Source organism: Molothrus aeneus, chromosome 1 (assembly GCF_037042795.1).
Source record: "Molothrus aeneus isolate 106 chromosome 1, BPBGC_Maene_1.0, whole genome shotgun sequence".
NCBI classification, from domain to species: domain Eukaryota; kingdom Metazoa; phylum Chordata; class Aves; order Passeriformes; family Icteridae; genus Molothrus; species Molothrus aeneus.
Window position 1 is genome coordinate 58,293,731 of NC_089646.1, and position 25,080 is coordinate 58,318,810.

A 25,080-nucleotide genomic window follows, 5' to 3' on the forward strand; every position below is an offset into this window, starting at 1 on the left:
ATGAACACAGTACTCCCAGCCCTGACCCACTGTTCTCAGCTGCTGGGGCAGAAACAGCACAGATGTGAACCAAAATGCCATCCCACTAGCACACACAATTCACAGCATGCTCACCTGAATTACTCTCCGAATCACTGAAGAGTGCCCAGCAATTTGCCAGTGACCTCCCTTGAAATGACTGGCTGCCTGACTAGACACAGGGATAGGTCCTTGTGGGTGAGCTTGAGCCTTGAGTACACACATGGAGTAGCTCACAGTCACCATCCCTCACTATGAAGGGGACAGGCCTCAGTCCCTGTCTATGGGTAAAGCACCCAAGTGCCTGGAGTAAGTCTGCCTTCAGGCAAAGGTGGGACCTCACCACAGTCTAATGGCTCCTGCAACCTCCATGCCAGTGCTGCTGCTCAGCATTGTACATGTCAGAAGCAGATGTGTAGTCATAAGACAAAACCTGTGACTTTGGGCTAAATGGTACCCAGCTCTCCAGCAATCTACGAGCACAGACAGAGGCCCTTACACACCCATCTCCAAATCTGGTGTTGCACTAGCTCCTGAGGCAATAAAACAGCTTCAGCTTCACATTGTGCTTCATCAGGGTTTGACAATATGGCGGTTTTGATTTTGCCCTTTTAATCTGTTCTGCCCCGTCATCGATACATGTTTTTTAAGTCCACTGTGTTTACTATCAATACCAAATACACTAGTGCTTCTCCTTTGAATTTCACTATAACTTAAGGAGGCAAATCATAACACAACCTACTTGATTTTATGACTGAAACCAAACTATACTAAAATCCATAAAACAATGTAAGTATTACAACTGAGATAAAGAATATTTTTTTTTAATTATCTTCTTTTTTTTTGATAGTCATTGAAATCCTTACAAAAATGTGCCTACTACTTGTGTTTGCCTGAATTAGTATTTGTCATTAATAGAAGAGCAACAAATTGCACAGGGACATCTATGGCTGGGCCCAACAATACTGCAAGAACCACACACACTTCTACCTATTTCACAATGAACAAGAGAAGTAGTTCAGTTGGTGATGCACTGCTCAGTCTTAGGAGGATAGCAATAAGCTGCTGAATGGGAAGTAAGACAGAGGAGTAACCCCATATAAACAACAATAAAAAAAAAGCTGTAAAATATCCTGCTCTGTAATAGAAAATATTTTGTGAACAAAAAAGTCAAAAGCTAGGCAGAAAAAGATCCTATGTAGGTGTGATATAACATAAACATGCAATCAGTAAAGGAAATTACCTCTCTCAGTTCTCCAATTCTGCGAAGTGCTTTATCCTGGCTTTGACTCAGAATGCTCTTAAGAAAAAAGGAAGAATAAAGATCAGGTGTATTAAATGTAATTTTAAAATGGATAAATAAATTCAAAAAACTCACAAATGTAATTATTTGTTTCTCTTTCAAGTTACACTTGATATGCAAGTATTGTCATAAACTGCCAACTGTGGGTTGGCAATCTATCAATCTATCACCTGAAGTCAGCTGATGTAACAGAAAAGGCTGGAGTACAACACTTCACAGTTATTTTGAAAAATTAATTTTACCTTGGTTTCCTTAGAAATCCCAGCTAAGAAATCATCATCTGTTACATACTTACAACACACTGAAAATTAAATCTGTATTGTAACTACACATTTTAAGACTGAAAAAAGCATGCAGGTAAGAGAACATGAAAAGTAATGCTTACCTGTAGCTTCTTCTTTTCCCGCTGGGTAACTTGATAAGCAGACACTAGCTAAAATAAACAAATCGGATATAAAGATGATAATACATCTGCATACAGCCATCAAAATAATTTCCTTAGTTGTATCACTACCTGCATTTTCAAACTCTTTGCTCCACTTGAGAACTTTCTTTTGATATAAATGTACTTAAATATTCTTAATGTTTTCTTTATCTATCTATGAAATATCTCCAATGTCTTAAAAAATACAAGCCTGCATGACAAAACAATGATGTTACTCAGCACTCATACAGTTTTCCCTTCCCTGAGACAACATACCACATACCACCCCTCAACACAGGGGGTCAAACCCAACAGTATCAGAAAGTTACATCTCAGACAGCTACCTCACAGGGGTGACCACTTGTAAGAGTACATGTCCCAGGGAGATTAAGCAAAAATGATTTTACAAAAAGTGTGCATTAAAAAATACATTTCTAAATTTAACAAAAAAGGTGTAATGTTCTCATCCCATATGCCTTGCACATATCCAGCAAAGACAGACTGAAAGTAGACAGTATTTCATTTCTCACAGTAAACTTACAAAAGGAGGAACGGTACACCTTAGTTTACCTAAATATTTGATTACAACTGCCAAGTAGCATTATGGTGAAGTAGCATAATGGCATTTGAAATTAGAACACTGTGTTTTCAAATTGATGAAAAATTTAAGAAAAACAAATCTAGAACACCGAAACTAGAAAGTCAAAATATATCTTCAAATTCTAATTTAAAACAAACTAAACATTTTCAGAATTCAAAATTGCTTTTAATTTCAAAGTTATATTTATTTTGCCCTTATAAGAAAATCAAAACTGCTATGTGTGGTTTCCTCTACCATATTTTTGAGATGCTAACTATGCATCCTACTTTAAGAGGAAAAAATATTTCTGCCTTAATTACTCATTATATATTGCAACAAGTTTCTTCCAAGCTCCAGCAAAACAATTATTTTCAACTGAAGTGAAGAAACTCACAAAACCAGGAAAAAACCCAAGCCTTTTTGACAGAGAAAGTTAGGACTTGGTGGACAGATTACACTAATAAAAATAATCCCAAACAACCAAAAAAAGCATTGAAACAAACCCATAAACTGAAGAATTTTCATTTTAGCAACTACTATTTACACAAACTTAAAAAAAATACTTATTACACTAGCTGGAAGTGAAGGAAAAATCACTGTGAGGACTGCTCTTTCAGGCATATGCTGAATACTGCAGTCACTGTATACATATTTTAGATTCCAGGGATTTTGACAAAAGTCTGCACAGGAATTTGTATTTGAGGGCAGCAAACATTAAAAGAACTGTAAAAAAACAGTACAAACATCCAGTTTTAAATACAACACACACTTCAAAAAAAAATAAATTTAAAAACCCAAACAAAACCCCAAAACTAATTAAAAAACCCAATACCAAAACACCACCTTCCATTTGACAGCTTTACCTTCCCCAATAATTTGGAAAACGAGTAGCGAAACTACTTATATAATTGGTTTTTACTAAAATACCCAAAAAATAAGATGTTTGAATTAATTCCTCTCAGGGAATACCTAGAAATTATGAAGAATAGAACTTGTTTCTTGAAAACAAAATGCTTGCCTATTGCACATGGCTAGAATATACACTGTGCATTTCAAGAACAAGTTGGAAAAAAAAAAATTGCTGTCACGGGAGTACAAGTCATGCTCATCTCTGTAGTGAACTTCACCCTCTGCTAGATGCTTTCAGTTTGAAATCTCAATAGGCCTGCTCTGTGTGAGTAACTGTTAATTAACCTCTACTGCTGGTATCAGGAAATTATTTACAAACAAGAGAAGAAAAAGAAGCAGAAAAAGATTTCCATGTTTTATTACCAGAAGAACACTTAACCTTTTTAGGTCAAAAATAACTAGATTTAGAGTAAGTTAATTACCATGTTAGTTTTAAGTTTAAACATTTGCTCCAAATAGGAAAAGAAAAAGATTGTCCACTGCTGCAGTACCTGTTAGCTTAATCTCTTTCCCCTTTCTGCATAGCTAAACCAGTTACATTGCCTACCTCTGAGTATTTTCCCCTATAGTTGCCTAAACTGCGCTCCATTCTACGCAAACGCTGCAGCAACTGCTCTTTGCTGAAGGTGTCCATATTTCCCAGAGGCTCTTCAGTTTCACTTTCAATGTCAGAAGGTGAATCAAAGGTGGGACTGAGAGCTTCCAAGTCTAGTCGATTCAGTGAGTCTCTTGAAGAACTTCGGACTAGGGACTCTTTAGAAGAAGAGCGAAACAGGGTCTCTTTTACCGGGCTTCGAAACAAAGACTCCATGGAGGGAACTCGAAGCTGAAGCCTCTGGGCAAAAGACTGACTGTCACTTTGCTGCAAAAATTGAAAGAAAGTAATTATTTCTGCACTGCTTTTAGGCAGACAGACACACTGAAGTCCAGGAAAGAGACTTGACCTGTGCAAAGAAACTACTGTTGTCTAACACATGCATGACACCAAATAGCGGCTACTCCCTTAAAAAAATCATCTACTTGTGCAGAAAAATCAAGCATGCAACTACCAGATGTGCACAATTTCAGATAGCAACTAAATCTAATAAACTACAGCTCTGATTTAAACTTTTAGGAAAATGTATTTCTGTGTAATCCCTCTAAAAAGTGAGGAATGTGTAACTAATATAAATGTCTATTGTCTCAAACTTGAAAAATATAACTGACTCACTTCTTAATGTATTACACAGAAGACTGGATTTATCTCAAAGACATAGATACTTTCCTATGACTAAGAGAACAAATTAATGGTAGAGATCCTTGTATGATAGTTAGTCCTAGCAAACCATCTTGAACAGTCCTTTTCTTATTTTTATTTTAAATGACTTTATGATTATTACATAAAACAAAATTATTGATTTATGCAGCTATAGTACTTACTTCATTCTATACCAAAAGATTCTGTGCTGTGGTAACCTTTACTGCTGGTGCTACAGAAGTGATGTGAAAGCATTACTGCAAGATGTTGCCCCTACAATCAGATGTTGGGAGACACATGCCAGAAGCCACTGCTAATCCCACTTCAGTAAGCTAAATGTTTCCCTGAGACATATTTAAAAATTACCTGCACCCTTCTCACTAGTGACAACATTTTCAGCCTATCAGTTCTTTTCTTCAGCTTTCCAAGCATGCAATAGGCCCCCTACTTTTGAAAGTGAGTTTAATGCTGTGCAACAAGATGCATCTCAATGCTGGCAGTCTGCTAACCAGTCCTTACAAAAAGAAAAGCTCCACACATCAGTGACAATACTTAATACCAGCAAATAGGATTACACACAAATAAGATATCTGATCGTCCTCACAGGCAACTACTTAGCCCTACTTCAGAAGAGAAATACTCTGCACTTAAACCAATGTAACACAAAGACAGCACAGCAGTGAAGGAGGAAACAAACCTCCCATGCCATCCACATACCTGTGGAGAGACAGGTTCACTTCCATTGTTTTCTGTGGATCCAGGAAGTGGTTGTTTATTCAAGTTCTACGGGAAGTAAAAACAACTGTTAGAAGAAACAGAGTACAAGGGCTGTAATTCTGTGGTTCCCTAGAAACAGCATCTGTGCTTTTTTCTTTGCCTTTGTTTTTAGTACCTTCTTTAGAAAGCTTATTAAGATGTCTTCATGCAAACAGGCTAGCTTGTTAAATTCAAAACAGAACGCTGCAATTGCAGAACTACAAAGCAGCTATGTGTGCATGGATTAGTATGAGACATCTGCAAATATGGACATCTCCAATTAAGTAAGTCATAATGATTATTTATATAACATTTATGGACAAATCAAAGACACAACAAAAAGACAAAATTATAGCAGGAAAAGTCTAATTACTGGTAAATACTACTAGTATTTACTAGTAATTAGTAAATACTAATTACTAGTATTTACAGCCAATATGAGTAAGAGTTGGCTGTAACACCATCTTTCTCTGTTTCAGTGCATTGAGGGGGCAGAAACAACCTGGAAAAGAAGTGCTGGTAACAAACTGTTTATAACTCCAACAAGCATGGAAAGAAAATTAGACTTTCAGAAAATATATCTTTAACAAAACTTTTGCATTCCCAAAGAAAGGAAAACAAAACACACACACATTAAAAAACTTCACCCAAAATAACAAAACCAATACAACAAAAAACAGTAGTCTGGAGTTGGTTGGTTTGTTTGGTTTGGGTTTTGGGAGTTTTTTATTGGTTTGGTGGTTTTTTTTAGAGTTTAGACATTTCTGTTCCTAGCCTGTCTATCCTGCCTTTCCTGTGTCCTGTGTTCAGGTGTTTGCTAACCCAGTCCTAATTTTCAGGAAGGATGACCCTGGAAACTACAGGTCTCTTAGACTCATTTCATTGACTGGTAAAATTATGGTGATTTTTCTGGGAGTTATTGAAAAACAACTTCAAGACAGAACAATCCTTGGTCACAACCAGTAATGGGTTCATAAGGGGACGCTCCTGCTTGCCAAATGTGATTTCCTTTTATTACAAGGTTACCCAGTGAGATGAGCAAAGGAAGTCACTTGTTGTAATCTTTTTGGATTTCACTAAAGCCTTTGATACTGTCTCTCACAGGACCTTCCTGGACAAAATATTCAGCATGCAGCTGGATAAACACATCATGTAGTGCATGAGCAAGTGGCTCATGGGTTGGGCTCAAAGCTTTAGAGTGAATGGGGGGACATCAGACTGGTGAGAGATGTCACTTCTGGGGTTCCACAGGGCTCCATCCTCAGCTCTGTGCTCTTCAACATCTTCATAAATTACTTCAATGTGGGACTTGAAGGTACACTAAGTTTGACAATGATATTAAATTGGGAGGAGCTGTTGACTGCCTTGAAGGCAGAGAGGCCCTGGAAGAGGGGGCCTCAGCAAATTAGAGGGCTGAGTAATCAGCAACCATATGAAGTTCAATGAAGACAAATGCCAAATTCTGCACCTGGGATGGGACAACCCTGGATGTATGGACAGACTGGGGAAAACAAGACACTGGAGAGCAGCACCACGGAAAGGGACCTGAGGGTCCTGGTCAATGGAAAATTGGATATGAGTCAGCAGTGCCCTGGCAGCCATGAGGGCCAAGCATGTCCTGGGTGCATCAGGCACTGCATTACCAGCTGGGCAAGGGAGGGGATCGTCCTGCTCTGCTCTGCCCTGTGTGCAGTTTTGGGTGCCACTACATAAGAAAGATACAAAGCTATGAGAGAGAATCCAAAGAAGGGCTACAAAGATGATGAAGGGCCTTGAGGGAAAGCTGTACAAGGAGCAGCTGAGGTCACTTGGCTTGCTCATCGTGGAAGAGACAGAGGGGAGACCTCAAACCAGTTTACAATTTCTTCATGAGGGGATGTGGTGGGGCAGGAGCTTTGGTGACCAGCAACAGGACTCAAGGGCATGGCATGAAGCTCTGTCAGGGAAGATTATGCTGGATATTAGAATAAGGGTCTTTACCCAGAGGGTAGTTGGGCACTGGAACAGGCTCCCCAGGTAAGTGGTCATACCACCAAGCCTGTCTGAGTTCAAGAAGTGATTGGACAACACTCTTTGGAACACGGTGTGATTCTTCGGGCTGTACTGTGCAGGGACAGGAGTAGGACTTGCGTCAATCTTGTGGGTCCCTTGCAACTCAGGATATTCTATGATTCTAACTTACACACATCCTGATGGTTTTTTGCTGTATAAATCCAGTCCAACTGAATTAGCAGAATATGCTAGAAACCATCTAGGACATGGATTTTTTCAACAGAGGTGAAACACTGAGGCATATCAAACAAAATATGCGTAAATTTACCTAAGAGCAGTGTAACTCTCAACTTTTAATCAAGCTATACCCTGACAGTTACATGCAAGCTGCAAAATCTAAGGTGTATGTAGAACTGAAATCTCAGTCACAATCACCCTTGTATATATATATCTCCTACATGATCACACTCACAGCTTCTATCAGGATATGCCAATAAGCACACCTTAACATTAATGTGGCAGAGGAATGATAAAAGCGCTTTAAAAAGGTCGGACATGGAGCAGATTTGAGGTAGTACAGAAATAACACAGAACAAAGAGAAATCCAGATAGTTAAGGAAACCAGAGAACTGAGCAGTTACCCATATGCAGACAAAACAAAACAAGCCATACAAGAAGTCTGGATTTGGAAACTGTGCTTCACCTAGCTTGAACAAAATCTGCATTCTACTTCAGAACACTATCCTGTGGCAGTGAATTTGTTGCTAGTGGATTAACAGTTTTTAAAGGTTTTAAACTGAAGCACTTCTACACTGTATTCTTGGCTCCACTACCTGTTCTTGTTTTTTTTCCTAACAGGAAAAGTTAATAATAAGATAATTCAGATAAAAAATTATCTTCTGCTTCATAATTTACAAAGCATCTGCTATGCTACTATAGGACTGACAACAAAGGAAGACAAACACTTTACCAAGACATCACAAAAAGAGTGATTGGGCATTGGAATGGGCTGCTCATGGAGGTGGTGGTGTTATCATCTCGGAGATACTTAAGAAAAGATTGGATGTGGCACTTAGTGGCATGTCTAGCTGGCAAGGTGGTGTTAGGTCATAGGTTGGACACAATGATCTCAGAGGTCTTTTCCAACCTACTTAATTCTGTGATTCTGTGACTTACAAACTAAATATACTTCTTTCAAAAATCAGGTATTCTGATACACATGAAGAAGAGTTAAAGGAAAGTCTGGAGGGTTTGTGCATGTAATTTGTAAGTACAATTTAATATTTAGCATCTATTTTAAAACATAAGATTAAGTAGATTTATTAAATTTAATAAGGTTTTTATGAATATAGAACCCATGGATACTGTTTCTTTCTGTGAAGATGCTTTAAAAAGCTACCATTTAAAGACCTATAAAGATCCTTCACAATGTAATTTCAAAGCTAAACTAGTGCTGACACTTTTAAAAGTTTCCTACTCACTATGCAGGCATTTTTATACAATCTATGGGAACAAAAGATTTGGGGTTAAACTTTCTATTGGCATAAATAATAAAAGGGATAAATTAGTAATCTTTCATATAAAAAATGGACCACCATAGGTATCTGGCTGCTGAAGGTCTCTATCACTGTGCTCTAAGGCAAAGGATTGTATTTGGGTATCTACACACTGAATGGTAAGCATGAATGGAAGTTGCTATATTTAAATATAGATCCAAGAGGCTTTGAAAAGCTTAAAAGCCTGAGCCTTTCATAAGCCTGAAGAGAGCTTTCAGCATAATTAGACTCACAGAGCACAAGCAGCCATTTTGTAAGTCTTAAAACCAGCAGTTACATCAGGGTTTCTGGAGACCAATGGAAGCTTTTCCTCCACAAACTCATAGAACATAACATCCATATCTCTATCCAAAGAGAGCTATACTTACAATATCTAACAAAACCATTGCTTTTTATTATGAAGATGTATAAATCAGAACTCAGTTTCAACTGGAGCACATTAGGGTGTTCCACTAACATTTTTCATCATCTTACTTCCCTATTTCTGCAATGCAAAATGATACTTTTTTTCTCAAAGGCATAAATAGATTACCAAGCCTGAGAAGTGAAAGCTTAAATGTTTTTATTTAGAAACATTTTAACATTTACTGCTTTTAATAGTAATACTTTCTCAAGTATTCAAAAACTGAGTAATTATGAAGGGAGAAAGGAAGGAGAGCTTAATGCTTTCTTCCCTCATTTTCCTTTTATTTTTCCTTAAAAAAACCACTGTGTCCAAGAATATTTTTAACTGTTTCTTCATGCACAAAACCTTTGCAGCTTAGCTAGTACAGAGTTGATACTAACTTCATCTATGCCAAAAAAATCCACGTTTACAGTCACTTCTTTATGCTGCTCACTCTCAGATCACATATACAACTAAAATACTGTTTTGTTTTAGCAGAATTAATATGCATTTGTGCGTGTTGGTGAAACTTTCCTCTCTTGTATTTTTACTGTACCTAGGTTTTGTAAAATATATAATGTGGGTGTTTCTTTAATATATTTTTTAATCAGTCATCCTATTATCTTTAAACATTTTCTCCCTCTCCTAGTTCTTACTGTGAGTACTGCCCTAGAATTTTCAAGAAGTTCTGAGAACAAAATGAGTTTTGCAGGTAACATATTAGTACACATTGGTAACACATTAACAATAATTGTTTCATTACTGGAGTCTTGCATATAAATATGCGAGCCACTGAATATGCCACTAAAGTGCATACTAAAAGATCATATAAAGACAACACTGGAGCACTCACACAAACAGTTACGTGAAATTTTTTTTTTTTGCGATAATTCTGTTGTATAGTGAAAACTAACAAAGCTTACTTAAATTTGCAGTGAATCTTTAAGGAACGATTACTAGACCTGGAATATGGCCAGAATACACTTTCCTGGGACCACCATTTTAATCACTGTTTTGCCTGAGAGAGAGACAAGTCCAACAAGTGTGTTGTGCTATGTCGTGGTTATTAAATGTTGATCCTGTTACAGCTTTCAGTGACTGGTCAATTTAAACCATGAGCAGGAAAAGAGTACTTACAAAGTAATCATGAAGTATAACAATGAGCTGGGATGCTAAAAATTACTGTGCTTTAAATCAATTATGGACTTGGGAATGCCATGCCTCTAAAGCATGTGAAAAATGCCATTCCTGTCCTGTGCCAAGAAGAATACAGCTTCTATGTGCCTATATCAGAAAGCAGAAGTCTGACTTCCTCCCTATGCCTGCTTCCTTTTCTTCACTGCTTGCCACTTCTCACTGAGCTTCTCTACTTATATATAGTGAAGAAAACATTTCCAGGCAAAGAAACATATATTTCAAGTAAAATCTAACTATTAAAAAAAGACTATTCATCCTCACAATAATAACTGTCAGGTTATCAACTAGATGTAGATTAATTTATGTGTCTATGTGAAATAATTATTTCCTGCTACCATTAGAAGTAAATGACATGCTATATTTCACCGTAAGCAGCAAATAGCATGTAAGTTTTACACATAACCAATCCCAATTTTAATTCTATCCATTTATCTTGAAATACATACAGATATACATAAATATGAAGAGGAAATTTCTATGCAACACACATACAAACTTGTGCAACAGTTATTTAAATTTGTGTATTGTTGCCTGTATAAGAAAAAATATGTTAATTTTTTTATGTTACAATAAATTCATATCATACCAGCATACCAGCCAGGAGCTATCACCTACTACCTCTGTGAAATTTAGTGCAGGGTTAGCAACAAAATAGTTAAGACAGAGGTCTTTGTGAGAACAAGCCATAAGCAAGTAAGTTTGCCTTCTAGTACATTACTCTCCTCCACCTGCTAAAGGCATCACTAAGAGGGGTGGGGAGGACTCACCACACCATCACTCTGTGGCTTAGGTTGTTTGGTGGGATCCAAAGCAAAGACAGTATACTCAGAGAGAAAAGCAGGTTCTGCTATCATCCCGGCTAACAGCTGTTATTCAATGCAAAAAGGAGGAAAATGAAAATAAATCAAGCAATAAAGAACATCGCAAAGTTTTACTCCATTTTTCCATGCTATTAAATACATAACAAAACAAAACAGCAGTTTATGAGACAACAGATATCAATAAAGGGAGGATGTAACTAGAAAATATGCACTAGATCATTTCAGAACAGCCAAAATACAGTTTTGATCAAAACTTCTTTAGAACAAAAGAAGCATACTATTTAAAAGATCCTAGTTTAGTCCAAGATAAAAAATTATGTTTCAGGCATTGCTATTGTAATTTTTTTTAACTTCTGTGGATGAGTTGTCTTCATGTATCACTGAGCCCTATTTGCTCTCAGTTATTCATTAACAACTCACTGTTCTAAAAATTCTATCAGTATTTCAGTTATATATAATCTAAAATGCTTGCTTTTGACTATTTATCATCTGATGCTATTATACACTAGAATGCTGTTTATATTTTTAAAAATTCCTTACAGTTTTTTAAACTACTAGCAGACTATTTCATAAAAATTCCATAAGTTGAATATAACCATTTTATCAAGTCAGTATCTAAGAAGAGATATAAATTCCTAGAGGTGAAAACATGAAGCCAAGAGACTGGAATTTGAATTCAAATTGGATATATACATTTAATGTAATGTAATGCATTTAGGATGCTGTAACTGAGAGACAAAAATATTCCTCTCATGATTATACTCACATACCTACGTTCAAAGTTCAATTTCCTTACAGCTTGAGATTTCAGAATTGTACTGATTGCTGACTAGATCCAAACTAAATAAAACAAAATTGTTCTGAAATAATGAGACAAACCCCTCTATCAAGTTACCAAACAGTACTTTTAGGAATCAAATACTAATATAAGTTAGGAGTTTAAATTACTTTTTTTTGGTGACAATTACATTTATTCCAGTGCTGTAGCAGATTAGTTACGTAAATTCAAATTGAAAGAGAAATATTTTCACAGGGAAGATCTGAAAGGCTACATGACTTTGAATTTGTGTTTGCCAAACCCTTCATGACTTTGAATTTATGTTCACAAAATATAAGAAATGGTAAATATTCTGTGAGAGCCATATACAATAAATAGCCTCAGATTCACCAATAAATATTTGCCAACAAAGCTGAAATTTCTCACTTTTAAGTTACTGCAAAGATGAGCTGCTAATAAAAAAATGGTCACATTCCTCATGCTCTCAATCTTCATCCCCCCAGAGCCTCAACACACTTGCCCTATGCATTCACTGTGGTAGCAACAACACATGGAGTTTGCTGTCCTCCTCTCTCAGCCTGTCAGAAGTACAATTCTTAAGAGTAAGCTTAAAAGCTTACTCTTGCAAAAGCTCCTCATGCATACATTTATATCTATAAATGTGTGTGTATGTGTGTATGTACATATATTTGTATATGTGTACATGTATGTATGTATACATATATATATATACACATACAGGCGTGTAAAACCCACCTACATTTTTTTCCTCCTCTGAGCATTCAGACAAGAGAAAAATAAGGAAATTGACAAAACTGACAAGTGATAATGGATCCAGAAAATCTTCATCAACTGTTGATGGCTGCACAAATTCTTGCTCCTCTTGAAAGGGCATATGCCAATAAAAGAAAAGGCATGTACTATGTATACAAAAGTGTACAAACATACAGCAGCAATACTACAAGCAAGCCTGATGGCCTCATGAATTAGAAGCATGCAAACTCACAAATAAAATTATCAATTTTTTAAAGATAAAAATTACTTTGCATGTTTGGAGAGGACCAGTTAAGAAAATGAAAGACAGTTTGCAAAGCACTGATAAATGGATTAGGCAAATATTATTAACCAAAAGATTATGAACATTATTAACATGTAACATATATTATCTTCAGCTTAATTAAATCACTTTTAACAACATGACCATCAAGAACTTCAGGAACCACATACAATTTAAATTATCTCTTCACAGTAATAGCCTGCTAGTGCTCGAAATACTAAGTTGCGACATTTCACCATAGCATTACTTTGCTTAATCCTAATTGCATTATTTAGTACACCAAAGTTTGCATTAAAAAGGATTCCTATTTGATCCCTAACAAGTTCATCCCCCCCAAAAAAGATGGTCTGTCAGCTTGTTCAGTGTCTGTGAATTGTTAGATTTTCAGTAATCCCTGGAAGTCGATGACCATGTTAGTGTAGCCACGTTCAGAAGGCTCAGACATAAATTCACAAATCTACAAATTCATTCTTTCACAAAATACTAATTATAAAACCCAAAACATACAGGTAAGATGACAGAACTGTAAGCAATGGCAAAAGTTCATTTTTAAAATTCATTTAAGCTACCTGGACAACTGATAGGGATATGCAACCCTGTTTTAACACAGTAAGATCAAACTATTCAACGCCTAAAACATGCCAATCCATATAGCAGTTATGAATTTGAGAAAAAGGAAATTGATGCAGTACTGCTTGAATTTGCAGACATACAACTTCAGTGTCTCCATCATAACTAAAAAGCTTACACAAACAGTAGAATGCAATTAAAAATTCTGCTCAGTATCACTGATGCTGATCATGATGCAAGAACATTTCTAAATCATCTCAGCTTTGCCCCTTCTTGCTTGAGTAAAGGCAAGCACAGAAGAGAAGGAGGCCTCTTTTCCTCAGTTTTTAACAAATGGACAGGTTGTCCTGAGATGGACTGGCCTCCTGAACTATCAGACAGACAGAGAATAAATAGCCCCCTTGCAATCCAGAAAGAAGCAGTTAGTGACCTGCTAAGCCACTTAAAATGCTCACAAGCCCGTGGGACCAGATGGGATCCATACTAGAGTGATGAGTGAGGTGGAAGAAGAGCTCCCTAAGCCATTCTCTCTCACTTACCATCAGTCTTGGCTAACTGGGAAGGTCTGAGATGACTGGAATCTGGTCAATCTAATGCCCATGCATCAGAAGGACCAAAAGGAGGATCCAGGAAACTACAAGCCTATCAGTCTGACCTCGGTGCCCAGCAAGGTTATGAACAGATCATCTTGAGTGTGATCACACAGCACCTACAAGGTGGCCAAGGGATCAGAACCAGCCAGCATGGATTTAGGATGGGCAGGCCCTAACCAACCTGACCTCCTTTTATGACGAGGTGACCCACCTTGTGGATGCAGGGAAGGCTGTCGATGTTGTCTACCTGGACTGAGCAAAGCCTTCGACACTGTCTCCCATGGGAAAATCCAGGAAAAGCTGGCAGCCCATGGTTTGAAGAGGTGCACTCTTTGCTGGGTTAAGAACTGGCTGGATGGCCAGACCCAGAGAGTGATGGTGGTGTTGCATCCAATTAGTGGCCCATCACTAGTGACATCCCCCAGGGATCTGTGCTGGGCCCAGACCAGCTTAATATCTTTACTGATTATATGGATGAAGGGATCGAGTCTACCATTAGCAGATCTACCAATGACACCAAGTTGGGTGTGAATCTCAATCTGCTGGAGGGTAGGAGAGCTCTGCAGAGCAACCTGGACAGGCAGGATTGATGGGACAAATCCAACGATATGAGGTTTAACAAGAGTAGTGTCAGGTCCTGCACTTTGGCCACAACAACTCCCTACAGCACTACAGGCTGGGGACAGAGAGACTGGACAGAGGCCAGGCAGAAAGGGACCTGGGAGTACTGACGGATGGCAGACTGAACATGATCCAGCGGTGTACCGACATGGCCAAGAAGGCCAATGGCATCCTGCCCTGTACCAGGAATAGTGCGGCCAGCAGGACCGGGGAAGTGATTCTTCTCCTGGATTCGGCACTGGTGAGGCCACACCTTGAGTACTGTGTTCAGGTCTGGGCCCCTCAAATTAGGAAGGATGTTGAGATGCTGAAGCATGTCCAGAGAAGGGCAACAAGGCTGGGGAAGGGTCTGGAACACAAGTCCCATGAGGAATGGCTGAGGAGTTGCTTATCCTGGAGAAAAGGAGAGAGAGGGGAGATCTTTTCACTCTCTACAACTGCCTCAAAGGAAGTTGTAGCCAAGTGGGGGTCGGTCTCTTCTCCCAGGAAACAACTGAGAGTCTTAAGCTGCATCAGAGAACGTTTAGGTTTAGGACATTTAGGAGGATATCAGGAAGAAGTCCTTCACAGAAAGAGTGACTGGGCATTGGAATCGGCTACCCAGGGAGGTGGTGAAGTCACCATCCCTGGAGGTGCTTAAGAAAAGACTGAATGGGGCACTTAGTGCCATGTCTAGTTGATAAGGCGATGTTAGGTCATAGGTTGGACTTGATGATCTCAAAGGTCCTTTCTAACCTTAATTCTGTGATTCTGTGAGCCAATCTTACAAGTAAAGAAGGCACAACAATAGTGAGACAGAACAGTGAGCCCTCTATCAAGATGAAATTTCAAAGTATTTCCTCTTCAGTAGCCAAGACGAGTGTTTCACACTTCAAATAGCTACCAAAGACAGAATATACAGTCATGGTCCAAAAGTGGTATTTCTTTAATACATATGGATCTGGCTGCATTTGCCCATTAGTGAGTTCATGCTCCACTCTCCAATGTTAGGTGACCCAACAACGAAAACATTTAAGGACTTGCTTACAGTATTTTTGTTACAGTATATTTGTGTTGATTTGGCATTGTCAGGACCCAGGACATCTCTCTGGCTATCCTGAGCAGCCAAGAGCCTGCCAGGGGTCTCAGAGACCCTGGCACAGAGCCCAGAAATGCCTGTGGTTTTGATTATGACCCGTGGAGCAAGTTACCAACCTTAGATGAAGATCTGCAAGCCATGACAAATTAAGTAGAATGATAGTGAATTTATCACAAGGTGAAAAAGTAGATTTTGGGGTTTTTAGAATGGGATTCAGGGGGGCAAGATGGAGGGATCTGGGCATGTCCTGCCTTTCTCCTTCTTCTTGGCCTTCATCTTCTGCTGTGATGTTGGCACTTTTAGATTGGTTTAGAGTAGAAGCTCACTGTCTAACATAGGTGATAGGTACTGGAAAGTAATTGCAAACATCGTATACGTAGTTTTTAGTATAAAGACATAACACTGACCCAGGGGCAGGCAGAATGCCTGTGACTGTCTTGCTGAGTGGACCTCGGCAGGACAGGAGAAAGAATTTTATAGATAAGATACAATAAACAACCTTGAGACCAAGAAATGAAAGAGTTCTGACTCCTTCTTCAAGCACCAGGCTGGGAAAAGAGACTTTCTAACATTTCTCAGGGTCACTCTGACAAGCTAGAGGCCCCAACATGGCATGGCCTGGTTTTTTGGTAATGAGGGAGGGCCACAGAAATGGCTTCTGTGAGAAATGGCTACAAGCTTCCACCATGTGGAACTTCCAAACTAGAGTAGCCTATCCTCGGAAGGACTGCACCCTGCAAATGAGCGACCCACACCACAGCAATTTCAGAAAGATTGTTTGCCCATGGGAGGGACTCATGTTGCAGCAGTTTTGGCAGGACTGCTGCTTGTAAGATTGGAGCCAGGCTGGAGGAGTTCACGGAGAGCCATCTCCCATGGGAGGGATCCCACGGCATAGCAGAGAAAAGACTTCCCTCCCTGAGCAAATAGAAAAAGATCTCGGGTGATGAACTAACCAAATTCCCCACTCCCTGTCTCCCTACACTGTCAGAGGGAAAGAGGGAGGGGCTGGGGTGGGAAGAAAGGTATTTAGAAGGCTTATTTTCGTTCTTGTTATCCTTCTCTGACTCTGTTAATAACAAATTTACCTTACACCTTTAAATTTTAACCTATTTTGCCCTTAGAGTGTTTTCCCCCAGTTCTTATCTCAACTCATGAACCCTCCATTAATTTCCTTTCCCTCTCCTCTGCCCAACTGTAACAAGAGTGAGTGAGTGAATGGCTTTTCTAAGTGCCTGACATCTGGCCAATGTCACACCACAACACTCTGACAGCTCATAACCTGGTACATATTTAGTTAAATTATGGGCAGAGCCCTCTAGTGAGTCCTGTAATTACACTACTTAATGCTTTCCAATATATACATGTGTTTTTATCTGCATTTTTCTTTTTTTTCAACCAACTATTCAGTACAACTTTAAGAACTAACTGTCTAGTTAACTCTGGGGTGGGGATGTTAAGGAAGGGGTTATTAAAAATCACAAAAAAAAAATTCACCTCTGCCTGCAAACAGGCAAGAAGCAACCTGCTAGTCAGCCAACATTAAATAGTATTACCACACAGGATCCTTGTGCTTCAGGATTTGTTCTAAAACCCACTATGAATTATCTTACTAGCTTCAGAAACATTAAATACATTTGGTGCTATATTGTCTAACGTATCACTAGCAGCATATCAGCAGTAGGCTGGTAGAGCAATCAATAAAACTAGATAAGCTAGAATCAACTGAGATGAAGCATACAGCATACTGTAAACAGAAGATGCAAAGATATAGATCATTCTTTAACCTTTTCTAATCCTAAGAATACCATCGTTTCATACTTGAAGCTTGCTATAGAAATCCTACTAAGATCTTCCAACACTTTGTTTCAAATACACTCTGGGGGTAGTGGCTAATACACTTAAAGGCTGTGCTGACATTTAGCAGGACCTTGATAAGCTGGAGAATTGGGCACAAAGAAACCTAATGAAGTTCAACAAGGGGACTGCACCTGGAAAAGAATAACCCCGAGTATCAGTACATCTTAGGGGCTGAAGTGAGCAGCTCTGCAGAGAGGACCTTGGAGTCTTGGAGCAGCTGCAAGTTTACCATGAGTCAGCAGTGCCCTTGCAGCTAGGAGAGCCCATGGTACGCTGGGATACATCAGGAAAACTGTGCCCAGTAGGTTGAGGGAGGTGATTCTCCCCTCTACTCAGCTCTAATAAGACAACATCTGGAGTGCTATGTGGAGTTCTGGACTCCTCAGTACAAGAAAGATAAGGAGCTACTGGAGAGGTTCCAGCAGAGGGCCACAAAGATAATTAGGGGTCTGGAATATCTTTCTCATATGGAAAGACTGCAGGACCTGGGCCTGTTTAGTCTAAAAAGAGAAGACAGAGAAGAGATCTAATCAATACATACAAATATCTCAAAGAAGGTTGTCAAGAGGATGGTGCCAGACTCTTTTCAGTGATGCCCAGTGACCGGACAAGGAGTAATGGCCATAAACTAAACTACAGAAAGTTCCACCTCAACATGAGGAAGAACTTCTTTACATTTAGGGAAGCAGAACACTAAACAGGCTTCCCAGGGAGGTCATAGAATGTCCCTCTCTGAAGACATTCAAAACCTACCTGGACACATTCATTTCCTGTGTAACCTGCTCTAGGTGACCCTGCCTTGGAACAGGGTTTGACTACATGATCTCCTGTAACGTTAGGAGGTGGGGGGAGGAGTGGGTCAGAGACAGGGACGACACACACTCCAAAGTTCTTGTGATGAACAGCCTTGAGTTTATTCCCGCAGCTCCTTTTATAGGAGCTCCAGTTACACATGTGATTCATTGAGGTCTTAGCACCGTCCAGCTCTCTGGCCCATGATACATCTGCATTTAGAGCTGAACGACACTGGGTGAGGGTGCCTGTGTAGACTGGATCCAACCTATCCTTGCCAACCGAAAGACTCCAATGCTACAATCTCCATAGGTTCCTTTCAATCCTAATTCTGTGATAGTCCAGGGTAAATAATCTCCCTAGCCCATACTGACCTTAATCTCAGGCACCAAATTTATAAACTGAAGGCTGTTGAGGACTACAAATAGTACAGGTAGCTCAGTATACAATGGCACTGCAAACTACAGATTGTGCCCTGGGTGGGGAGAAATGGCTGAAACCCCCAGTGATGAGCCCTTTGCCCAACAAAAAGGCACAGCCTTGCCATGCCAGCTGGACTGTGTCCAGCTACCCAGAGACTCTGTAGAACCCAATGAACAGTGAGAAGACCCCAGATCAAATATCACCATTAAAACAGGCACACAAAATGAAAGCCAGGCACTCCTTTGTTCAGGGTCCCTAAAGGAGATACCCAACTCCATCTGCCATTATATTGCTGCACCATGATAAAAATTCTTAAAGGAAGCAGAGTCTAGGACTCTGCTATGGGAAACCCTGGATCAAGGCAGTGAGGGAAACTTGTCTGACATGTGAGCATCGTGAAACTTGTCTCAGTATGAGTGTGTGGGGAGTCAGGTGGGGCACCCATCAGCTCATTGGAGCTGCTTGTGGTGAAGGGGCTTCAGTCCCAGCAGCAAAAGCCTAGGGTGGTGTGAGTGCGACTGCCATAGTGGCTCATGGGCAGTCAAAGAGGAATGCTTCCTTAGCAAACTGTGACATTACTGACCTTCTGACACAAAATTTAAGGCTTATTCTGGTTTTCTGCAAGTAAAATCCTATTGAGTAACAAATGTTTCTATCTTGGATAGAAAGCTGCAAATGAGGTAAAATGGTTGATGAAGCCAAACACCAGATGATGTTACCTTCAGTATCCTATCAAAGGACACATACAGTTATTGTTTAAATAACCTTTGGATTTTCAACATTCTGAAGAGTTTTTGTAGCCCTCAAGTTTGGCCTAAATGAAGCAGCCTTACTTGATCTTTAAGGACTTTCTGAACTCTAGAAATGACTGTGTTCTTATTATTATTATTATTCCTCATTCCTCTGAAGAATTACCATGCTCAAATCTTCTTTCACAAGGATTCTGGTGAGTGGGGTGCAAAGGCCAAAGAACATGCAATTCCTAGATTAAACAGCTTCCTTAATATGCTGTGAAAGAAACCCCAAAATTCAACAGGGATCAGAGTTTGGCCCAAGTTTCATTGTTCTGGAGATGGCAGTAGGTGAATATTATACATGTTACATGCATGTAGTATGTTTGATTGCCAAAGGTAATGATTATTCCCTTTCAGAAAAAGAAGAGAATCAGTAGTTCTAAATTTTGTATTAGCCTGTTATCAAGCAAATTTGAAAATTCATACATCTTGTTAGCAAAGTGCATCACAGCATATGTGTATTTGTAGTATGTTAACACTTAAAAGCTTCTATTAACTGTACATGAGTAGTTTTGTTATGTTATATACCAGCACAGCAAGACAGAAGAAAGAGGATGAGACTAGAAAACTTGTCTAAGTGAAAAGCCACCATTTCCTCATCTACTTCAAGAAGCTAGAAGATGTCAACTATCAGCTAAAGGTTTTCTTTCAACTCTTACTTAAAAAGAACGTATTCCCCAGAGTAAAATATATAAATATATTTGGTTATTTGTCCTAAGGGAATAGGAAAAACTGAGGAGCTAAAGTTTCAAGAGTTCCTCTCTGCAATAAAGTCCCAGGATCTAGGAGAGCTGAACTGCACTTTCAGAAAGCTGTAGTACAGAAATCAAATAGGTATTTTCTGGTTTGCTTTTCATTTTGATGAGCCAACTAAGCATCTAAGCATCCTGTATGTATCAGGAGTTATAAAATACAAGTAGTTTAGATTCAAACTAGCTTATGCAGCCTCCAAAAATTAGTCCTAAATATCAGAAAGGAAAAAAATACAGATATATCTGAACCACTACCATCTTTGCATGGCAACACCTATTTAGAAGTACTTCAAATAAAGTATATGAATACAGAAAAGACACAGGAATAACAAAGGTACTGAAGGTATATTATTTCAGCTTTACTTGTCATGCTTCATTAATAACCAATGTTAAAGAAACATTTCAACTAATTTACTAAAACAGCCATTATATACCATTAAACTGAGACCAAAAAGTACCTTGGTTAAGTTTCTTTAGGTCTAAGTGCTACATATATTGTGTTCTGCTGTCACTTCCATAACACTCATTATGATATCAGTGACATTTGGATGCATGACTGGTAGGTCACCCACAGCAATCCATCAGCTGCTTGCTCTCAGCTGATAGCAAACTAGCACTAGCTTTATTATCTTCTGCAGTTGGGTCTTGTATACTTGTAAACAAGTATAACGTCGTAGAATAAAAATAACATTTTTAACTTACAGGAGCTGTAATGAATACAATTTATGTATTTCACCTCAAACTCTGTTCAAAAGTCAATGTGGTAACAGTTTGAAAACTGAACACTATTTTTCCATAGAAAAGAAGGAACTCACTAAATAAGCATATTTTAATAGTCTAGGGCTGTTTCAAATAGCAGCATACCAAATCAAAAAGCACTGGGTATGCAAAATGTCAGTGAAGTTCTCCGGAAGTAGTTTTACCTCACAATGTGATCATGTTTTACAAGCTACTTGCAGTAAGAGAATACAGAACTAGTCAGACCTCTGCCTTTTCCTATACATTAAAAAATTTTGAGGTTTTCTGTAACACTGCTACTGCAGATTCATATATCAAATAAAATACAAGCTGAAAAGGAAAGCTGGCATTAAAAAGAAACTTACCTGGTATTACATAAATGGAGCATACAAGTTGTAGGTTTATTTTAAACTGATAGCATCTTGGAATCTTGAAATATTATTTTTTAAATCTTCTCATTGTAGAGTATAAAGCAAAAATGCTGGCACGTATGTTTTATTATAATTATTTGATTAGACTAATGATGTCATTTACAACTGTAACTAATTCTGAAATTATTTTTATTATAAAAATATTCTGAGAATAAACCAAAGATTTCATGTGTGATACTTGCAATTTTAATACTATGGAAGTAAAAATACAAAATCCTGATCTATTTAAAGACATACTAAAACATAGCTCACAGAGGACACAAAACATACAAAAAAATTATGAAACACTAATTTTGCTTAGCTTTCAGTACTAAAAAGGGATAGCAATTATTCATGTACTGCAAAAACGTTTTAGCATACAATACTCCTCAACCAAATATTTTCAGTGTATTAAATGTAGCCTAACAGCTCACTGTAATGCCACTGCCATTGACACCGGCACATAAAACAACTGCCTGGTCAAATGAGAACACCGCAAAAAAAAACCCTCCAAAAGACTTAATGCATTCATAGAATCAGGGCATGTATTTTCAGTGACAATATGCAATATCTGCATCTTATTTAAGCATTGTATACTGCTGCTGAACTGAATTTTATGAAAATTTAATCCAACAGATTTCAAAGATGATTTACTTTTAATCATACTGCCAACATTTATGAGAAATTTTGGAGAAATTAGGTTTCTTGTTTTAATCATTTAAACTTAATTTTTTGTAAAATATTCTGTTTGATGTAAAACCAACAAAAAAAAAAGAGGTTTTCATCCCCCTAGGAATTCACTACTTCTTGAATTTCTAATTAAAGGATGTGTTTCACAAGTAAAACTGTTATGGCAGCTCCCCTAAGACCAAGGATAACTGCAAATCTGATGGTACTTTAATACTTCTGTTTCTACTCCTAATCTTCTTTCTTCTTCTGCCTCTCTGGTCATTCCAGTCTAACCAGTCTATTTAGAGATTAATGTTCTTCCAATGTAACTTGGCATGTGCTATGGAGAATCCTTTGCTTCTCTTGTTTCTCTGGAACAGCACTCTGAAAATGGAGTTTGCTGGGGACAACACTTATGTAATGAAGTAAATGTAGTTCTCAATAGAAATCATGAAGAAAACCTTGGCCAAATCAGTTCTTTTGCAGGTTATACAATTAAAAAAAAAAAAAAAAAAAAAAAACCAAACAGGGGAATCAACTCTCAGTACCAACTCCCTCTAGGCCACAGTAGTAGTTCTCATGTGGCAATATGCTACTTCTATACCCTGTATTAAAAACAGAAAACTCTCCTTACTGAAAAACTTAGTATTATCCCAAGTGATGCTGCTTGCTAACATTCTGGAGCACCAGTTAACAGAAAATCTTTTTCCAAGGAGAGAGGGAATTCATTACAGATGTATATACATACACACACACACACATATATATATACATATCACAGTAGAAAAAATAAGCATTTATTAAAAAGGACCAAAATACAAAACAAAATCATGAAGTACTTTCCCTTCAATTTCTACTATTGCAGGAAGCAAACTGCCAAGCTGGAATCACTGATAGCATTCATAATGAAATCCATTACAAATTTCAGGTATAGCTGATTATCTCCTAAAGAAAAAATGGTGTTAAAAATTAAAGTGGATTGATCCACTGCAATAAAATGCATCATTTTTTGTAGCAAAACAAAGCAACTGAATTCTCTGACAAGGACAAAACATTTCCTCTGAAAAAGTTCACAGAATCACAGAAGCATCCTGTTTTATGCTACCAGACTATGTCCATGCTCACTAAGCCAGGGAAATGTTTTGTTTATTTGCATTTGTTGCCTTTTTTTTTAAATCAAGTTGCTTCAAAAGAGCCATAGTACTTCATATGAAACAAGGTAAGTGCAGATTATCTTCTTTGTTTGCTTTATTATGCAAGTCAAGGTTACCCATCATCCTGATAATGATTTTAATGGTATTTTATGACTGATAATTTAGACTCAGTTTAGTTTGTTGTTCAGTTTTTTGGGGGGGCGGGGGGGTGGGAGGAAGGCAGGGGGGCTTGGGTTGGTTTTAAGTTTGGGGGGAGGGGAGAAAGGAAGTGGAGTGAGGGAAATAAGAGTTTGATACTTACTACTGGCATAGTTAGAAACAATCACAAATGCTCGGTATAAATCCTTTGGATCATCCACCTCAAATTACCTGGATTCACCTAGCTTTTCAACCAAAAGTGGGACAAAAAAGAAGTGAGTCTCTCTGAATGTATCCTCTGTCCCACTACCTCACTGAGTTCAGTTCAGGAGTAAGATTTTTAAGACCTGAAGACTTAAAGCGTTTCCTAATCTGGGGGTTAATCACTACAGCCTAAAGATCTGTTTTATTACTATTAAACACTTCAGTATTTAACCTAAAAAACAGACTATTCATAGCTATAAATACACAGAAAATAGTGAGATTGAGAAATAAAAAAAGGACATAAAGTCAGATTTTTTAAGGTGAAAAGCAGAGAAAAACAGTTCTCAACTGACCTCTTTGTCTGGTGTTAAAGTGCCTTCATGATTCTGATCTGTAAATGAAGTTGTCCTTATTCTGTTGCCAGTTGATGGAGGGGATCTGGAAGGGACCTATAGAGAGATCATGTATATCAACAAGTTATACTATTAACTCCAGAACTAATTTTTCTGTATCATAATTTACTTCAAGAATTACTAACTGTATCATCTCAGTGAAACCTAGCCTAGATCTTTTTAAAGAAAACAACTGTCTGTGACAAGTTCTACCTTCTTAAAAAGTCCCCAGAGCAAAATGTGTCATGAATCAGCCACAAGAACAAACAATAAAATGGGTTATTTTCATTATTTCTGACTATGGTCCTCTTAGACCATATTGGAAAAACAAGCCTCCTAATATTTTAGGAACATATTACAGTTGCTTGAGGTTTAAAAGTTTAGTGATTTGACAGGGTCAAGTATTCAAGTATTTAGAAGTGGACCAGAATCTGATCAAGAACTTAGAAAATTAACAACAAAAAATTACACTAAGAAAATTTATGAACTTTAAATTTGTGGTATTTATAACACTGAATCTAAACAATGAAAAAGGAGCAAGAAATTGCTATATATTTTGATGTCTATATGTACTTGTTGTTCCTATCAAAACTAAACATCTATTCACAGGAATTTTACAACTTCATTCAAACTGAGGTTCTAAAAAGTCACACCAACTCAAAGAAACTACCTTGCCAACCTTATCATTCAAACTTCAAATATAAAATTTCAGTGTAAATGTAATGAGTAATAAAGTTATCAACAAGCAGATCTATACAAAAGAAAGTAATTAGCAAGATTTCTCATCAGATATTGTGAAATGCTGGAAGGAAATATTTCAGGCATGTGGCAGGAGGAAGAGGAAGGTCAGGCCTTGCTTTGATGAGGTGATGCCTTCCT

General features: G+C 38.1%; 1 protein-coding gene across 4 annotated transcripts in view; it reads right to left on the bottom strand.

Annotated features, from left to right (window-relative positions):
• The window catches only part of GOLGA4 (golgin A4), a 77,540-nt gene that overhangs the window by 47,286 nt on the left and 5,174 nt on the right, over positions 1 to 25,080 (bottom strand). For all 4 annotated transcript variants that reach the window (XM_066557642.1, XM_066557627.1, XM_066557635.1 and 1 more), the window contains exons 2-6: positions 24,163 to 24,258; positions 5,189 to 5,254; positions 3,782 to 4,096; positions 1,707 to 1,754; positions 1,262 to 1,318 (exon numbers count right to left, since the gene is read on the bottom strand). In XM_066557642.1, the coding sequence (XP_066413739.1) occupies positions 1,262 to 1,318; positions 1,707 to 1,754; positions 3,782 to 4,096; positions 5,189 to 5,254; positions 24,163 to 24,258 (582 nt within the window). The remainder of the gene's footprint in view (positions 1 to 1,261; positions 1,319 to 1,706; positions 1,755 to 3,781; positions 4,097 to 5,188; positions 5,255 to 24,162; positions 24,259 to 25,080) is intronic.